The 20,142-nt window shown below is 37.6% G+C and overlaps 1 protein-coding gene across 2 annotated transcripts in view; it reads right to left on the reverse strand.

Moving 5' to 3' along the window:
• The window catches only part of TOX (thymocyte selection associated high mobility group box), a 313,830-nt gene that overhangs the window by 125,772 nt on the left and 167,916 nt on the right, over positions 1-20,142 (reverse strand). For both annotated transcript variants that reach the window (XM_033203282.1, XM_033203283.1), the window contains exon 3: positions 6,732-6,974. In XM_033203282.1, coding sequence (XP_033059173.1) covers positions 6,732-6,974 — 243 coding nt within the window. The remainder of the gene's footprint in view (positions 1-6,731; positions 6,975-20,142) is intronic.

Here is a 20,142-nt window from a genome sequence, read left to right on the forward strand (position 1 = left end):
AAGCAATCACCACATATAGGCCAGGCTGAGAGTCTGGGATGACTTTATACAAGGTTGCATTTTCCCGTTCACCAATCCATGATTAAGCCCAGCGGTGAATGTACCAAAATAGGGAGAAACAGAAGAGAGGCTCTTGATTTCAGTTTGGAGAAATCAAAGGATTTTTCTTCAGCCATGAATACTTAATATGGGCATTTTCTTATTCTACCTTTCTGCTAAAATAGTTCTGTAGTCTCCTTTGAACAACATGAACACACTATCCATCCACACAAAGCAACATCACTTTTTTTTTTTTTTTAATGGCAGGATTACATTTTCCAGTCAAAAGAAATTATCTATCCAGTAGGTTCTTACAATTGATGAAACTTTGAAGGGGGGTGGGGGGCCGCAATTAAAACACTGAGACAGCCAAAGCAATGGCAAGAAAAATTACTAAGTAACTAACATGACAAACCCAGTGAGTCTCAAAGTCTAGATCAAAGTTGTGTGGTTGACAGAGAACAAATTATAGGAAAATGCTAGTCCTGAAAAGGATCACGGAGATCAACTAGTCTTGGGCTTTCCATCTTCTTGGGGGCAGAACATTTGTTCAAGGGAACTTTTATAAGAAATGCAAATAAAAATAAAAGCAATACTGCTCCGGCTAACTCCTGTGCCCCATCCCCAACCCCACTCCCAACAAGCTCAGTGTAGACCCAGTCTTGTATAGATCTACTCTAATGCTGCTGGTAAGAGGGTTCAGTGACTTGCCCATGATTGACAAGCTTATCCATGGCTCTCATTTCAATGCTTTTCTAACCAGACTCCACTCTCTGAGAAGTGCACACAAATCAATTACTCACTATCAAAATAACTCAGAGGAATGTTGAGAAAAATGGAACTCTTGCATATTGGGTCATGAATGACTATTTAACTTGGACCTAGAGAATCAGAACTAATTGGCACTTATTTGACAGTTACATACTTACAGAAATTCTACCCTGTTTTATAGCCTGTCTTAGAAAAGAGGGACTTTAGGAAAACAGAATCTTTTTCAAAGTGCCAGAAATTTAACTAGTTGCAGGAATCCCTACTAACAATAAAATGCACAGACAAGAAAATGCAAAAAAGTGGTGGGAAATTTGGGAAAAACTTTCACCCTATGTATGCTGCACCCCAATATGTCTACAATAAATTCCAGAAGGCAATACAGATATCTATCTTGGATACCTTTTTATCAGAAAGAGGTTCCTATTGAATCTCTCTAGCCAGACATTACAGATAATAGCTACTTTAATACTTACAACATGATGAGATTAAACAGGTGAAACTGAGGCACAAAAAGTTACTCACGGTCACACAGTTGGTACGCAGAAGCATCAGGATTTGAATCGAGGCTCTCTGGCCCAAAGACATCAATTTGAATCACAATGATAAATAAAGACACCCAGGCCGGGCGCGGTGGCTCAAGCCTGTAATCCCAGCACTTTGGGAAGCTGAGACGGGCGGATCACGAGGTCAGGAGATCGAGACCATCCTGGCTAACATGGTGAAACCCCGTCTCTACTAAAAAATACAAAAAACTAGCCGGGCGAGGTGGCGGGCGCCTGTAGTCCCAGCTACTCGGGAGGCTGAGGCAGGAGAATGGCCTAAACCTGGGAGGCGGAGCTTGCAGTGAGCTGAGATCTGGCCACTGCACTCCAGCCTGGGCGACAGAGCAAGACTCCGTCTCAAAAAAAAAATAAAAATAAAAATAAAGACACCCAGTAAAAGGTAAATATTCCTTTGGTTAATAGTAGGCTTATTGCAGTCTTTTTTGAGATGTGAAGATTCAGGGTGAAAGTATAAATAACTCTTTTGGAAAGTCTTCCTTCCTATGCATTTTAACTTCTCCAAAAGAGTTGTACAGGCTTGCTTTTCTAATTTTATTTAACCAGCACTTATATAATGCTTCCTATGTGCCAGCTACTGGTCTGGGTAATCTTAAATATTTCCTGAACCCCGTGAGGGAAGGCCTAGTAATATCATCCCCACTTTCCTGATAAGGAAGCTGGAGTATTTACTGGCTAAGCCATTAAGTCACTTAACCACTTTGAACTTTCATTTTTCATTTGTAAAGTTGGGATACTAGTCCCTTATTCAGATACTGATTTTTAATTACAGACTAAATTGTTGATGTCTACTATATTAGGCATTTGTAGGAAATGCTTATAAATGGTGAAACTGTATCACTTATGTTGCCAGTGGACATAAGAAACAGAGGCAGATACAAGAAAATATATCTAAAAACAAAATTTCAGCAAATGACATACATTATAATAATTGATATATAAGTAATATCTCGTATCTCATAATGCATATATAAAACATCACAATAACATCTAAAATCTATGCGATATCTAAATATATATAATAAATAATATACAAGAACTTAAGTATTTTTCACTTCCTTGATCCATTCGAATAGTAAAATGTCACCATTTGAAAATACTAACACAAAGATACAATCACAATACTAACAGCAAAAGGCTCAGCTTTGATCACATTCAAGAGCTTTTAGAAAATATAATTAGAGAAAGTTGATCCTATACATACATTTTCCCAGGATGGCTTCTACTCATAGGATTTTTAAATTCACAGCAAAATCAATATTTAGAATCTACAACTGTTAGCTTTTATTAGTTGTTCTCATATTGTAGGTGACCTGGAAAGAAAATCTTGGAAGGGCCACTGTCATTTCTAGGTGGGCAATAGTTACGCTCTCATATCTGTAGACACTACATTCCTGTCTAATGGGCACTGATGACATAAACTGTCCCTACACATAAACATATTTCAACGATTGGCAAACCAGCCCATAGCTCGGCTGTTAAATTTTGTGATAATATTAGCCATGAGAAAACCTGCTAGCAAAGAGTTTTAGTACGTTTTTACAAGGAAGCGTGATGAGCAAATTTAATATTCAAAGTTTCTTTCAAAGAAAATAATCCCTTCATGCTTTTAAAATGTAAAATATGAAAAGACAAAATGTTGTTCATCTTTAGATCCATACATATTTGTGGATGCAAAAATGGCTTAATGGCACACCACACTGCTATAGTTCCTCGGCACCTCTTACCTACATCGGGATAACAGGCCCAAGGGGCTTTCCATAACCCCTGTCTCTTACCGCTGCTATCGACACAGGGTCCTATTGCCAGAAGGATTTTCCTACAACATTGCTTTCATAGTACTTTTACCCTTGAGTAAAAACCATCAGCGACTGCTTATAATCTGCCCTAACATGGCCAAGTTCTTTACTTTTTGAAGGTTTTCGTCAAATCTCCCATTTCAAAATACCCAATCTGATTTTTGAACACTCTCCAACATGCCTTTTCTTTCTTCTTGGTTTATCCAAATCAAAGCCCACCTTCAAGCTGTGACTGTTGTCCTACCTTTTCTACTAAGTTTTATACCCAAACCAGAGTACAGTCATCTCTTTCAACTAAGAGTTCCTACTGAGTTCATGGCCAGTACATCTGAGTTGGGCACTTCTCTTGGTCTCTAATTGCCCCATGTTTCTAATTGTTTCATAACTATTTACGTTTTCACCGTCCAGAAGAACAGTAGCTAGGTCTTATCAATCATTTGAGCCTTTTCAAACACTGAGACCGTGGTAAGCATTCAAAATGTATACACTGAGGAATGGCATTCTAGTCACATGAGAGCTCAAAACAAGAACTGAAGAGGCTCTTTGTTTCTCATAGGAATTAGTAGACAAAAGATAGCTCCTGATTCTTCCAACTTTATTAGATTTCTACTGCAACTTTATAGTGTATCAGACTCTGGCTTCTGGAATCCAGCCAGAGATCCCTAAGCCTTGAGAAACAGAAACAATAAATGTAATCTCCAAATCTTCTTTCTCTGAGACCATGCTGGCTTGGAATAAATGGGCTTAATATAGACTTAATGCTACAGTCAACATCATTAACTAGACTTATACTGTCTAACACGGTAGCTGCTAGGTGAATGTGGCTACTTAAATGTAATTAAAATAAAATAAAATGAAAAATTGGTCCCTCAGTCCTACCAGCTGCATTTAATAGCCAGTGACTACTGCTGTTGGACAGCACAGATCATAGAAGAGCTCCATCATCACATCACATTCCACTGGGAAGTGCTGAACCTTACCCACAGTCTCACCAACATGGGTATTTGCTGGAGTCGCTTTTTGCTTGCAGCATTAAAGGCTAGGACCAGTGCTGTGAGGAGGCACAGGAGACGTGCAGCTCCAGAATGTAGCTTGAGGGGTATTGGAAAGACTTGCCACCCTATGAATATCCTGAACAGGTTCACCTTCAAGAACTAGAATGGCAAATCAGAGCTTCATTCCTTTAGCTTAGGCCAAATAGGGGATTTGTTTCCCCTCTACCCTGCAAAACGTTGAAAGTTCCTAGGGAAACATCATGTTGAGGCAAAATTATCAAAGTCTAGTTTTTGACAGTGGGTTGGTGGGCAGACAGAAGAAGGAAATTTTATGAACAGAAAGAAGCTCCCGATAGGGAAAGAGGAAGGGACAGTGGGAACAGAGCTGAAATGGCCTATCTTGTGGCTGTGACTGAGCCCAGTCCCAAATGTGCCATTTGAGGATGGCATAACTGTCACGGGCAGCAAATCTGGAAAAAATCTCTGAGCCACAGTTACTGACACTGCATAAGCATTTCTTTAAGTGTGAGGTCTCTTAAAGATGTATTGAGATGGATGTAGAAATGCTAAGGAGGGTAAATTTGTTACTAGAAAGGAGGTAAATTTTATAAAGGAAAAAGGCTTGAACTGTATAACTGAATATCTCATTATCCTTCCTATGGCCCCAATCTCATTCCCACCATGGGGAACAAGCCTAGAGAACAAAACTGGCATTTTCCATGTATACTGACCGCCCCCTTCTTCTCCTTTCTAGGGAACAGGGGTCCCTACAGAGGCATGACCTGAATGCCTTCTTTGGCTCATGAATCGGGTCTGAAGGTTTAGTCCCAAAGAGAAGCAGGCAGGTGATTTTTCAAGGTGACTACACTGAAATACATTTTTCAGCTTTACACATTTAGCATGTTAAAAAAAATCCATTTTCTATTTATGGAGTCATACTTAATACTCATAAGCTAAATCTATACAAGCGGAATATAATCTAAAAACCTGAGTGACGGTGTTGCCAATGAGTTCTCCCCTCTTGGCTGCCCAGATGGCTGCCAGATTTTAGAAAAATTCTAGACACCATTGTGTATTAGGCAGTAGGCTCTGGGTTTCATTCTCTAAAGAAACTACTTTGGAGTTTCTTTTGACTCTACTTTTTTTTTTTTTTTTTTTTTGAGACGGAGTCTCGCTCTGTCGCCCAAACTGGAGTGCAGTGGCCGGATCTCAGCTCACTGCAAGCTCCGCCTTTAGGGTTCACACCATTCTCCTGCCTCAGCCTTCCTAGTAGCTGGGACTATAGGCGCCCGCCATCCCGCCCGGCTAGTGTTTTGTATTTTTTTTTTTAGTAGAGAAGGGGTTTCACCGGGTTAGCCAGGAGGGTCTCGATTTCCAGACCTTGTGATCCACCCGTCTCGGCCTCCCAAAGTGCTGGGATTACAGGCTTGAGCCACCGCACCCAGCCTTGACTCTACTTTTATTCCACCTTTATGTTCATAACAGAAAATTCTTCCTGTAAAATCACTCAAGTTAGAGATATATCCCCCAATGATTTAGATAAGTGATAATATGAAATGTGTTTTTTTAATCAGAAACAACATAATATTGGCAAGTTAATCAATTTATTCATTGTGAAAATGACAGTACTGTTCAGTGACTTATGAAAATGACAAGAGAGTTAGTTGAAATGTTAAGTGACTGAATAAGGAAAACCAAAAAGTGCTAATTAAAAGTCGCTGTTAACCTGGGAGGAGGGTTTTATGACATGGTCTAAAGCTCTCTCCTTGGCCATATACTACTGATTTTTTTTTTCCACTATTGGGGTATAGACAGAGAAATTACTAAGTTTCAAAAGACATAAAAATCAGAAGAAAATATTTTATAATAAACCAGTGTTTCTCAAGTGTGGGATGCTTGTAAAAAATACAATCCCCTGGAGCCCCTGGGTAGAGCCTGAGAATTTGATTTTTTGCTAGTTTGCTGGTTGATACACATTCCTATTAAATTTGAAAAATTAAGGGGAATTCATAGTGCTGTCATTATAAATTGTTAGACAACAGGTCCAGTAGACTGAAACACTTTAATGGAGATACTTTTTTTTCATCAGAATTATACCTCCAAAATAAAACTGAAAATTGTTTTCTTACTTTCCTATGGTATACATTTGTGGAACTTGAGAGCCGAAAATAGGAAGGAAAATCAAGGTTAGCAGCAGCTCCAGTTGAGAAGATGTGGGGATCTCCCTTACGGGGAGGAATCCACCACTGGCATCTTTCAAGGTGACTTTTTCTCTGAAAGCTGGTAAGCTGGTTTGACTCTATGACAACACATACAGTGTCAAACAGTATTTAGAACTTTGGGTCATAAATATGAGTGACTGCACAAGTAATTAATTGATTTTGCCTTGACTTAAATATAAAACAGAATATTGCTTTAGAAATGTGTATGATTTCTAAAGAACTGTCTCCATAGCTAGAAACAGTTTCAGAATGCTATCATCACAACGCCAGGCCTTCGCATGAACTTGGTCCATGTGCTTACGGTATCCCTCAGCCCCCACCACAAACAGGTAAGCAGATTCTTACCACAGAAATGGAGTTAGAAAGCAGTGTTCCGTCCTGGCCCAGCATATTGGAGACAGTGATTTCAGGGAGGTCCATGTTTTGTGGATGAAATGGTAGCAGGCCATTATGGTTCATGGGGTGACACAGAGAATGGTAACCAGACTCAACTTCATTCAGGTGCACCAGCGAGTGGTCTGGGAGGGAAGGAGGAGTAATTGGTGGAATGTTGAAGTCTTCACTTTCCAGGCTTGGACCAGGGTAGGACTGTGAAAGACAAGATGACATTGTTGCAAATTATCATCTTCTTGCTCTTCATCATCATATCAAACACACTTGACCCTTTAGATATTATTATAAGCAGCGTATGGATTTGTCAAAGACGTTTCAAACTTTCAGATTATCCTGCTGCCATTTCATCATTATGCATGAAAGAAAATTGCCTCAAAGGCAGATCCACTTCTGGTATAAAGACTACTTCCATTAGGTGGTTTTATTTTTCCAAAAAGCTGAACTCAAACAGATTTCAAAGTTCCCATTAAAATTTTCCAGAGTTTTAATCTAGCTGAATACCTTTTTCATGGGAATTGTAGGGAAGGAAGGCAATTTATAAAATTAATGTTTGATCAAACATGTTTCACAGGGCTCCCTACTGCTCAGATCATGGGATGTAATAAAAATGAATTCCAGAAGTTCTGGGCAATTGCTTTTGGGTTTTGAAAGGCTACCTGCTCACAATTGACAAAAGAAAATGTCTTAGAAAAGAAGCGACTTAAGCATGCTGCATAAAAGTGTAGTTTCGCTGAAAGTTTGATATATGAAAAAAAGGCCATTAAGAGCTATTTTTGTCATAAAGATTTTATAATCAAAATCAAAGTGAAGATTACTTTTATGATTTCCAATAAGATTTACTTGATTTCCCCCTAAGAGCTGACAAATAATATTGCAATTATTTAAATTCAGTTCTGTCCATTTTGAAAAGCAAAATAGTACTAATATTATTATAATACTAATTCTGGAATAAAAGTCAGTAAAATAAATAGCAGTTACATATATGGGTTTTTTTTTTTTTTCTTTTACAAACTAGCATTAGATAAAATAGAAATGGAGGGAGGGGAGCAGGAAGGAAAGATTATATGAGGACATGCCTGTTTAAAATGGGATGTGGCAAATGTTGAAAAATATATGGAAGAAATAAAAAATAAAACATTGTTACCAATTAATATTAAATACACAGTGATATATAGCAGTCCTTCATAGAACAGGTGTCACAGTATGAAAGGAAACATTTCGGTCCAGATAATCCTTGCAAGCTTATCTTTCAAATTAAGAGCGAGCCTTCATAGTGTTTGGGTGTATGGGGAACAAGGATTCCCTTGTCTAACAGCCCAGCGCCTGCTCAAGTGTTCAAGATTTGAAATGAGCAGGCAAGGGTGGGAGCCAAAGAAAGTAGTGTAAGGTATTCATTGGGTGTCCAGCCAACGAGCGTCATGCTCCTGTGTCCAAGTGCCTGGGGTTATTTTTTCCAGATGGCATCTATTTGTCTAACAGAAAGAAAATCTTCAAGTTCCACTTTCTAAACGTTGTACAAGTTTTGATATATTTGTTTAGGTGCCATCAGAAGACAAGATTAAATGAAGAGCTACTTGGAACATCTGGAATTTAGACCTGGTCATAGAGCAGCACATGTAAGTTAGAAACAGCTGGTGTATGAAAGGAAAATTTGACTCTTATGCAGAAAATTTTTCTTAAATATCTAAAGTTCTGCTAAAAAAAAATCAGCTCTAAAAGTTCAATCACGTATTATCAGATTCTCCTGTTAACAATATGTATCTCATGTGAAAAATATGTATGTGCTGTGTCAAAATTATAAGTTTGATGAAATTCTCACTCATCTGATATGTTTTAGACTCTTAACAGATCTAAGCCATTGGTTCCTTGTACAAGTATGCATATAAGCATAAAAGATGCCTAATGGGGAGGTGGGAGAGATGACTATTTCATATTAAAGCACTGTTCCAAGGTCTTTGACTATGTTGCCTCCTTTTAATCATTACAGTAATCCATTGTGTAGCTATTATTACCCCCAGTTTCCTGAAGATAAAAATTGAGGCTCAGAAATTAAATAACTTGTCCAAGTTCACTCAGCTTGGAAAAGATCAACTCAATACACATGAGGGATAAATATATCATAAAGGTGGCATTTTTATTGCTATGCTATTTATAAAGTAGTTTAATTGCTACTATCTTATTAGGTTGAATGATACAAAATTGCCAACACTCAACTGTTTTTGATAAATAAAATTTCATAATTTAAGTAATAGTATTAGCATTAATATCAGGCCTTGCCTTTTCCAAATTCCACCCCGTTGCCCACCCACTGAAATTAAATATTTACTCTATATGAATATAGATTTCATAATTTGTCTGTCAACATGCAAATGCTGAATTGTTGATATCTTTTAAGATGTTAATTAGTGCCTGTTTGAAACTCTCCTTGCAGGGTGCGGTGGCTCATGCCTATTAATCCTAGCACTTTGGGAGACTGAGGTGGGCAGATCACTTGAGGTCAGGAGTTTGAGACCAGCCTGGTCAACATGGTGAAACCCCATCTCTATTAAAAATACAAAAATTAGACAGGTGTGGTGGTGCATGCCTGTAGTCCCAGATACTCGGGAGGCTGAGGCAGGAGAATTGCTTGAACCCAGGAGGTGGAGGTTGTGGTAAGCTGAGAGCGTGCCACGGCACTGCAGCCTGGGGTGACAGAGCAAGACTCTGTCTCAAAAAAAAAAAAAAAGAGAGAAAGAAACTCTCCTGAATAAGGTACAACTAATGCCAGCAATAAAGGAGAAAGATGTTTTTAATTTTAGGAATGCCATTAAATCTCTGAAAATACTAAGGGAAAATTCCACCTATAGTAGACCATCACTTTACATTCTAGAGCTTCTTCAGTAGTTAAATCTTAATTTGTGGTGCTTAAAAGAAGGTTTAATTGGTATCACTTTACATTCAGTGATAACAATTGTATTGTAATTGAATTAAGCTACATGGCTTCTTTTCATGTAATTACACATTAATGTATTTAATTCAGACAATTATATACCAAAACCACAGATTCTACAACTTAACTGGTAATAGGTAGTTATGTGGATCAAGAATTTTAACTACTAAGGTTACTTAGTAGTTTCTGTTCTTTATATTAGAAGTCATGATATACTTATTTGCCATGAGCCTATTACAGTGTAATTGATGCCATATAAAAGTATAGTGGTAATTGCATAAATGCCAAAATGTCCCAGAACTTACAACAAGTTCAATGCCAGGCTAATTACTTATTTTTTTTAATGTGGAAATGAATTTGCTAATTCTTCAACATTGGTTTCTATGACATGAGAGCTTTATTTTGATTTTTAGAAACTTAATAAACATACATTTAACTTAACAATAGTTTTATAATTTAGACAATTTGCAGTTTTGGGGGATGTGATACAATAGAATATGATTCAATATTTTCCCTCTTCCCCATTAAGCTGCCTACTTGGAATTAGTGTTCAATATTTGTTGAATGAATAAATAAATGAATCACTAAGTGAATGCGTAGGTGCATGAATAAATGAATGCTAAAATGACTCTTTAAAGGCACGAAGTTTGTGAATATACACTGTCATTCCCGGGTTTGAGTAAATATCTTTTATTGTCAAGACGTTGCACAGGCCAGTTACCTACATGGTATGTAACAATCTCACAGAATATCCGGAAGCCAAAAATATCCTGTTAGGCGAGTAGAGGCTTGAGCAGCTTCAGGAAGGCTGGGCAGAGCAGTCTATATCCCTGATATAGTTTGAATGCCTGTCCCCTCCAAATCTCATGTTGAAATTAATCCTCAGTGTTGGAGGTAGGGCCGGATGGCAGGTGTTTGGTCATGCCATTCATGAATGGCTTGGTGCCCTCCTCACCAAGTAACGAGTGAGTTCTTGCGTGTTCACACAGATCCAATTGTTAAAAAGAGCCTGGTGCCTCCTCTCATCTCTCTTGCTCCTTCTCTCACCATGTGACACACCTGCTCCCCCTTCACCTTCCACCACCAGTAAAGTTTCCTGAAGCCTCACCAGAAGCTGAGCAGATGCTGGTGCAATGCTTGTACAGCCTGCAGAACTGTGAGCCACCTAAACATCTTTTTTTGTAAATTACCCAGTCTCAGGTATTCCTTTATAACAATGCAAAACTGACCAACATAATTCCTCTCTGACTGCTGCTTTGATCCCCTGAAGTGCCTGGCACCTACTATCCTTTAGTGACACACAGATTTCAGAGGATTCATAAAGGAGAGTTTGTGACCCCCTGGCTGTCAGAAGCTGTGGAGCCTAACCCCCATGGCAGGCAGGACATCAGGGCCCTTTGGGCAACTGCTGGGGCATGTGAAGGAAGTCACAGCAGCAGTTCTGATGCCCATGCCTGGCCAACAGAGAAGTCCTGATTAGACCACAAGAAAGTATATGAGTGATGAGATCAGGGGCTGAATTGTCAGAGAAGGCTTATGTGAAGGCCATCCCTGGGTGATATAGGGGACCTGGTGCTCATGTCCACTTATTCCAGGGTCCTTTTCTAACTTGGGTTTATTTTTTTCCCTCAAGACACAGTGAGGCCTAGAATTTACAGATCATTCATTCTCCAACCCTCTTGGGAACAAAGATCACTTGGTCCTTTCCATCATGATCCCCAGATGCCCAGGAGACAACAGCACTACTTTAAAAAAAAAAAAAAAAAAATAGAGGCTGCCAGGGAGTGAATCACATGTCCTTAGAAGTCCAATGAGGTTAGGTTTTAGTCTAGAATGCTGAGGGAGGCCAGGTAAGATTTTCAAAGGTGCTGTCATCTTCTTCATCACATTTTATAGTGACATGTACTCATCCCGGTTCAGGGATTGGAACTTGAACAGCAGCATGACCATGCGAGCTCCCTCTTCCCCAACCAATGCTGAAAGTCAGCAATGACCATCTTACACAAATGGAGAAAAAGTATTTAGGGACTGCAGGGTGAAAATCAGGCCAACACTTTTAATTTTATCTTGAATCTTCACCATACGAAGTCAAGGTAAATTGGAAACATATTAGCATAGAAAGTGTTTTGTTCTAAACCAGAGCCAGTCTAAATGATGCACATGATTCAAAGAACTCAAAATGATATTACTGTTAATTAACCAGATTCTCTCTGATCTTAAGTTACTCCCTGGTTCGAGACACAAGACAGTCACAAGGTGTTGCTGGTGCTAAGCTATGTAATAGGACTCCTGTGTTCCAGCGCAGGAGGCACTGTGCTTCACTCTGCGTACAGGAAGCAAGATCCCAGTGCCACTGAATGTGGGTTAGAGTGGAGTGAACTACCATGAGGCATGGCTAATTCTGGAAAATAGATGAACTTTTCAAGCTCACAAGGGACTGTTGGGAGAATTAAAGTAGTAATTTCAAAATATTATCAGCCTCAAGAGTATTTCTATGGTTCTATAATAGACAGTCAATGACTATTTCAAGTCATTTTCTTAAAACCTTAAAATTTGGTAATTGCACATTTAGCTTATAAAGTGCTACATCTTTCTCTGGTGAGAAGGAGACAGATATTGGACTAGGTGAGAATATGCATGATTTCTTCAGTGACTGTTAAGATTGGCCACTGTGCGTGTTGCCAAGAATTGAGGCTTTGAAGCCCAACAGACAAGATCTGCTTCCAGGTCCTTTAAACCATGTATTAATTTGGGTTCTGCAGCAAGCTTTAAAATCATGGGGTTCTTATAAGTATTAAAAACAAAAACATATGTAAAAAGCCTAATAATATATGTTTACCAGATACAAAGTTCTGGATAAACAACAGCTTTACATAGCTATGGTTACTGTTAAATGGATGTATACATCCCACAGGTTGGGTCATGTCCAAGAAAACAAACAACTGTAGACAGTACAGAAGATTTAGATCCGTTCTCCACAATGTCATTATAAAGGAATTTCAGTATATTTGCCATTGATTAGGCCTCAGCCTCACAGTGGAGAAAAGTGTAACCCCATTCATACCTGATGTATTTATTTAATTGCTCCCCATAAATAACTAGGTTAAGGCTTTACCTTTATTCTAATGGAATTAAATTGCACTTTTTAGGTTAAGGAATAAAAAGATGGTGGGGAACAGGGTAGCAAAGGAAGTGGAAGGTGCCGAGAATTACTGCATGTGCAGAGGCCCAACAACTTTGTTCCTTCAGGGAGCTCTGCTGGCAGGCCTGCAGCCCTGGCTGATCGGGTTCTCAGTTTGACTTCTACCAACCCAAGTAAAAGGCAAATGAATTTCTGAACCAGAATGTCACTGTCTAAATTTGTACAAAAGCTATGATTTCTAACATACTGGCTGTGTCCTTGGAAAAGCGATCTTCCCTGGGCAATTCTTGGCAAGGAGGTCAAATTGCTAATTAGAGGCTCACTTTTGAGACTATTAACGGAACAAGAGACTGAGGTTGGGAAATTAATGGGGAATCCTTCTGATTTGCTTTGGTTTGATCTGCTTGGATGCCTTTTCAGCCATTTGACTAACGCCAAAGTCCTTCCCTGAAGTCCAACCTTCCCAGCCTCCCATTTCAGTAGAAAAGGAAACTTCTCACCTGATTCTGGAAGATCTCATTTCCCGTCTGTTTAATGACATACTCACATTCCTTTTTAATCATACTGCTTTACATGTTCCATGATCTGAGTATCCTGTTTACATTATTTTCTCCTTCTGCAATCCACATTTCCTTTTGCTACAGCCTGTTCCTATATTCTTATTCTATATGATTACATCTGGAAATGGAATGTTAATTATGCTGATTTTTCTTTTGACTACAGAGAATTCATGTTTTCATATGGCCCAGGCAGTGTAAATATATGCTAACCAGGAATAAATCATGGGAAATCTCTTTTAAACATTGCCTTTTCTTCTCTTTTCAAAATCTAGTTTCTCTACCAGAGAAGCATTGTATTTGTCGGTCTCTGTCCACATATTGCAATCATTATACAGAACACTTTATCTTTGGTGACAAGAAGTCCCATAACTCAGAAGAATTCAAAAGATACCATCTCGTATGTATCTTCAAATTATGTGATGGATTCATGCAATCATGCATACACTAAAAATATGGCTATGGTTATAACTTTGTAAAATATGTTTCCCATATAGAACTTTATCTGAAAGATAAATAAATAGTACTGCCATCAAACATATACATAATGCACTAATTTTTAATCTGTAACATAAATCCTGAAACTTAAGGATAGAAGAATGTCAATGTTTAAACATGTTTCATCTTCTATTATTAAACATTCTTGTTGCATGATTCAGAGAACTGAAGGGAAAGCAAATTAAACTGAAAAGTTTATTAGAAAAATAATAAGCTTCCTCTGCACATTTTTAGAAGTAAAGATATTACATGTAATGGTGATTTTTCCGTTTAAACAGCGTCAACGTAATCTCTGATTTCTTTTGAGAAGACCTTCAGGAGTAGGTATTTTTCAGATTCTTTTGTCTCTGCATGAACAAGGGTTGATAGCTTGAGACTATAATGTATTACTGTGGAAAGCTTCGGTCTGTTACATAAATCATCTTAACGCTCAGCAAGAATTGTCCAACAGTGCCATTGATGTGCTCAAGCCAATGATCCTGCAAACAATTTTTTTGTCTTTCTTCACGCGTTAGACAATAGCAATAAATCATCTTCATTTAAAAACACACAATGTACTAATTTTTCAAGCAACAGTTATCAAAATGAAGTTTTTGCTAGAAAGTATGACATTTATTTGTGCTCATTAATTTTTTTAACTGGTGTTAAATAAAAAGCAATGAGTGCCTCATTTGTTACAGAAGCATTGTCATATACCTACTATGTGTAAGCATTCTGCAAAGAGTGATCTGAGATACAAAGAACTGAAAGACACAGTTTGTGAAAAACATCAAAAGATATATCTCTCATTTTGTAAAGATTTAAAGAATCAGACTTATTTGTTAAATTGTGTAAGAAACATTGTCAAATTATAGGTGATACTGGATCTTCTTTTAGTTGCATTTATGGGTACTTGTTGGTGTACATGTTTCAAAAATCATATAAATTTATAGAAATTCAATGTGTTGTCAGTCATAAACCTGGTTATCTTAAAATGTTATATAAAATAAAAATAATTGAATATCTGTCAATTGTAGGCTTTCATCAGCTTTTTAACCATGCTATTCTAAGTTTTAGTTGTGTAGCATTATTGTTTTTTATTCTTCTCTAAAAACATTTACAATCAGATTCACGAAAAAGACTCCAAGTTCTCTTAAATACACATTTCAGATAATTTTAAGATCCATAGGCTACATAAAATTTCTAGAACTCTAATAAAGAATTTGAAGGAGTCATAAAATGACTCTGAGATCTAGCAGAACAAAAGTTGATTATATGAGATTGAATAAATGATCAAGATCAGGTTTTTATACTTTTATTTAAAATATTGTTGGTCCTTTACTCAAATGTTTTGTCTTCTAGATTTAAGAAAATTTTCTCTCTTAAGCTATATGTAATTTACAGCAATTTGGTAGAGTATAATTTTATAAACAAAGATAAAAGTTTTTTATTATGTTACTTGATTCCTCTAGAATTCAAAAATTGTGAGTGTTCTTATGGTGATATGGTTATTTGCATAAGTCCAATAAAAATCTCTCTACACTAGGAAAAGAAAGAGACACAGTTTGTTATAAAGATAGTGAATTAGAAGAGAGAAAGGGGAACTTAGGCTCTTAATAAAGAGCAGTATATTTGAAGTGTCAAACTAAGTGATATCAGAGTGTAACCAAAAAGAATTACTTGAAGCTGGGATGATCAAGGGATTGCTATAAGCAGATTTACACTGATATCAGGGCCTAAAAATCAGACACTTCTGCCAAGATGCGATAAGTGATCAGGGAAGGACCACAAAAACTGACAAATGAGCAAGCCTAGGCTAATGTCCAGGTAAGAGCAGGCAGGTTCAACAGCAAGGTCAGGCCTTCAACCTCTAAGATAATGTCAAGGGCAAGCTTGGTCCCACCAATCAAAGCAAACTTCAGTCTACTGGGCTTAATGCAGGCCTCTTCTGGAACTGGGTAGTAAGGTAAAATTTCACTTATGAAAAGCCAGTGTGCAAAGCCTGAATGACACCAGAAAACGAGGTCAACTTGAACCTGCCCCAGAGAATGTCTGACACTGGCTCTTCCTGGGGCCTGGGCTGGGGGACCCTGAGGTCAGGGTTTGCCAGCTGAGGCTTTGAGGATTCAGGGGGCACTGGGACCCTGGGCTAAGCACCTGAAGCAGATCAGGTGAGAGTGGGGCAGGTAGCCTAATATTCTCTGCCTCTCTCTCCACATACCTCCAGGAAAGTCCTTAGTGTTTACCTGCAGGACTTTCTCCTGCCGTAATTCATTAATGATACCAGAATGGCGAAGAGATTTGCCTTCTCTCATTATTGCTTGGGGGTCTACATAAGTCTCCAAGCAGTATTTTTAGGGGATCTTTTCATACCAGGCATCGTGCGTAGTTGTCATAAATGAGGACCTCTCCTTTGGCTAAAAAAATCCCCAAGCTTCTGGAAAACAAATAATGTACTCCCCCTCCAAACCACAAACAAATCATTAGAGAGACCAGATTCAAATGAAAGGAACCACTTCTGAAAGTCAGTCAGGACATGTTTTTTAGTGCTAGGTCATCATTACATATTCAATGTTAAAAGGAGTAACTCAAGTATTTAATTTTATCATTCAGCACATAATTTTATATACAAAGCAATCTATATTTTTTAATCATCTGGACTTTTTCAATTGTCATATTGAGTTCATACATTCTGAGATCCAGTTCCATATTTTTTGGCTTTATTTTTTAAATAACCCATGTTAACTAGTTTAAAAAAATTAGAAAATATATATAGGAAAAAAAGTCACCTTTAATCCAACCACTCAGGAGCAAAACATTAAAATGTGTGTCTTTCGAGATTCTTTTTAGTGCCTATTTGCTAGTTTGTTTTGAGCTTTTGTTTTTGTTTTCCCTAACAAAAGTCAGATAATTGAGCTCTGATTTTGGAGCTGGAAATGCTAAATACAAATCTCAGCTCATCCCTTGGTAGATGTATTTACTTAATTTCTATAAGCCTCAGTTTCCAAAGCTATAAAATAGGGATGATATTAGTCTTCAATTCATTAAGGATATATCAGGATTGAGTATGACAAATGAGATAATGTAAATACTTTGAGTAATACACTGGTTCAAAGAAGCAATAAATAAACGTTAGCTATATTTTTATTATCGCACCATTATATAATTTAATGTGATGACTTAAAACAGATTGTGAATAATTTTCCATGCCAATAAATATCATCAACATTATTGTTTAAATGGCTGCATATTGCATTCATGTTCTATCATTTATTCTATCAGTTCTCCATTTTGAACATTTAGGATGTTTCAGATTTTGCTGTTGCAAACCACACCATGACAAATAACTTAATCCACTTATTTCCTTAGGATAACCTTCCACAGTTCTCTACTTATGCTCAAATGGAATCATAGAGTGCTTGCTCAAGAAGAAACCTAAGAAATAGTCCCTGAACTTTGCATATGAGAAAAGTGAGTTCCAGAGAGGTTAAATTATTTGTCTGCATTTACAGAACTAGTTGGGTAGATGGGAATCCCAAAGAAACATGATATAGACATTGTTTACTGTTAACAATTGATTGCAATATATTAGGTTTTAATATACTATTTTAAATCACGTGCAGCCTTTTAAGTTTTAATAAATTTTTATTTTTTAAAAGAAATGTGTTAAATTGATTTTTGCTTATGGCTAGGTTCTATTTGCTAAGTCATATGCAGGCAACCAGCATGGAGTTGAGCATTCAGTGTTGGGCTATTTCTATATGTATATAAAATATAAAATATAAAATAAATATGTATATTTTTATATGTATATATGAAATAGATACATGCTGTATGTATCTATTTATGGCCAATCATTTTTATTTTGTCTCTTGAGTAGAAATCAGCAAATGCTGGGTGCAAACTCACATTCTGCATGAAGAAGCCAAATTAGCAGAGGACCAGAGCTAATAGAAAGCCTGTGCTCTTGGTTTGCCTCCTTAATCAAGGGATTCAGAAAGGAGAAAAAGAAGCTCCTATTTCTACTCATCACACGCTGATATGCAATTCCTCCTCCCAGGGAAGAGCTGCAAGTGCATCTCTCTAAATACTGGAGGTCATCTCACTTGCTAGATCTTTCCTACAAAGAAAGTTTATGCTAAAGATAGGGATGTGGAAAAAATAAAATAGTTGAAAAGATGAAGACAATTTCCCCCAGTTTAATGATGGTAAGACCCCTCAATGTTCAGTTCCCCAGAAGTGGGATTTCTAGGGAAGAGTGGAGGGAGGGTGAGATGTCTTCTGTGGAAAGACTTCCTGTAGTTTATCTTCTGGAGGGGAAAAGGAAGAGAAACTAGGGTGGGAAAAGAATCCTGGACTTGGACAAGAAAAGCAGTGGAGTGTGGAGGGAAAGGACAGGGCAGTGGTGGCACAGGCATGGCAAAAGCTGGCTGAGAAGGGGAGGGAAGAATCACTGCTCTGCATCAAGGAGTCCAGGGACAGCAAATATCCACTGTGTGATTGTTCAGCTTTTATGTGTGCACGAGTATGAAATTACTGCTTTGTAAATAAATGGTAAAGCATCCATGGTTTCATTTGGCATAAGCTAATATTTCCCAGAGTATTCTCACACATGTAACACATTGCAGTTATCTCAATACTCTTTAGAACTGAAGTATGTCAACATTTTGTCCTTAAAGTTCTAAAATAAAATTAAGCCTAGCTGACCAAGGATGGAGTTTGACAGAAGCCTTAGACCTTCCAAGGCCAGAATCCTAGCTCTGATATTTACTATCTTTTTGAGGTATGGTAAGTCACTCTAGCTCTCTAATCCTCACTGAATTGTTGTAAGGATCAAATGAGAAAATAAGTGTGTAGATTTTGTTTAGTCCCTTGTCAGAAACTGGTAGCTTCCAACTGACAGCTATTATTATTATAAATCCAATTCTTTTGGGACACTGGGAGAGGAGGGTACTGACTTAAACTTCCAGGCAAGAAGAAGCTTCCTACTACTGAAATTTATCATCATCTTTAAAAGCAAGAAGTTTCATTGAGGTTAGAGCATAAGAAAAAAAAAAAAAAATCAAAAACAAAAAATCTTTGCACCCATGGTACAGGGAAGTCTCGGCATCCCTGAAGGCAATTTCTGTATAGAGCTGCTGACCTGGTCTCATCCAGCATCCCTATTGTCCCCCACTCCCATTTCCTCCAAGGTCACTCTCTTTGTGATTTTGGAGAATAACAACAAACAGTAGGCTTAGCTCTTCTTGAAGGAAGGCCTCTCCTGAAATGCTGGAAGGCCCAGTTGCATACAGAAAAGCCTTCATTACTGGTCTCAAATCATGACCATCAGAACCCTTGGGAGTTTCAGATCAGGCTATTACATTTGAATAATCTGATGCTGGGCCTTAGAAGTCACTTGTTGGGCTTTGCTACCGACAGCATCAATTATCCTAATTTATGAACAGCAAAGAATGTATGGAGAACATTTTCTAAGATAGCCACCAATTAATTTCAAATCATTAGGGTTATAGTTACATTTTTAAATACTCAAGCTGTAAAATAATATAGATCAGGAGGAACACAGGAGAAATAAAAAAATACAGATATGGATAAAGATTACACTAAAACCCTCTTTGTGTTTCTGGGAAGTCTAGCTAGGTCTGCTCCCAAACTGAGGAACTGAAACTGCAGAGGGAAACTTGGCACTTTATTTTAAAGGTGTTTGAGGTGGCAGGTGAGGATACGCAGAAGGAGGTCTCAGAAGACATTTGGGTGGGTGGAAAACACCTTAACTTTTCTAAGCCCCATTGTTTTTTATAGTAAAAATGGGCAAAAGTGCTTCTACTTAACATAGTGACATATCGAAAATTTAGTGTTTCTTTAGAACAATCTTTAAGCACCTTGGAAATGGAGCTAACATAGACAGGTGACAATATTCAACACATTACCATTCTTAAATTGAAATACTATACTTATTTTGGAGGGCATTCTTTAGTGACAGGTTTATTATGTGCTACCAGAAAAGAATATAGCATGTTATAATTGCAAAATTTAACAGGAAGGATCATTTAGTTTTTCATAATTGTTCACATGCTAAAGAAAAAAAAATGTTCAAAATATAATTGTAAATAAGCCAAATGGCTGCTTTCAAAATGTATCAAATGCTACCACACAACTAGTCAGACTGCAGTAGTGCCACAACTCCTCCCTCCAGTGCCTAAATGTGCTGGCATCACTTGACATCTTGACATCTGTCCATTGAATAAATCATGCTCC

This window comes from Trachypithecus francoisi, unplaced genomic scaffold (genome assembly GCF_009764315.1).
Source record: "Trachypithecus francoisi isolate TF-2019V2 unplaced genomic scaffold, Tfra_2.0 Lachesis_group7, whole genome shotgun sequence".
In the NCBI taxonomy this organism is placed as follows: Eukaryota; Metazoa; Chordata; class Mammalia; order Primates; family Cercopithecidae; genus Trachypithecus; species Trachypithecus francoisi.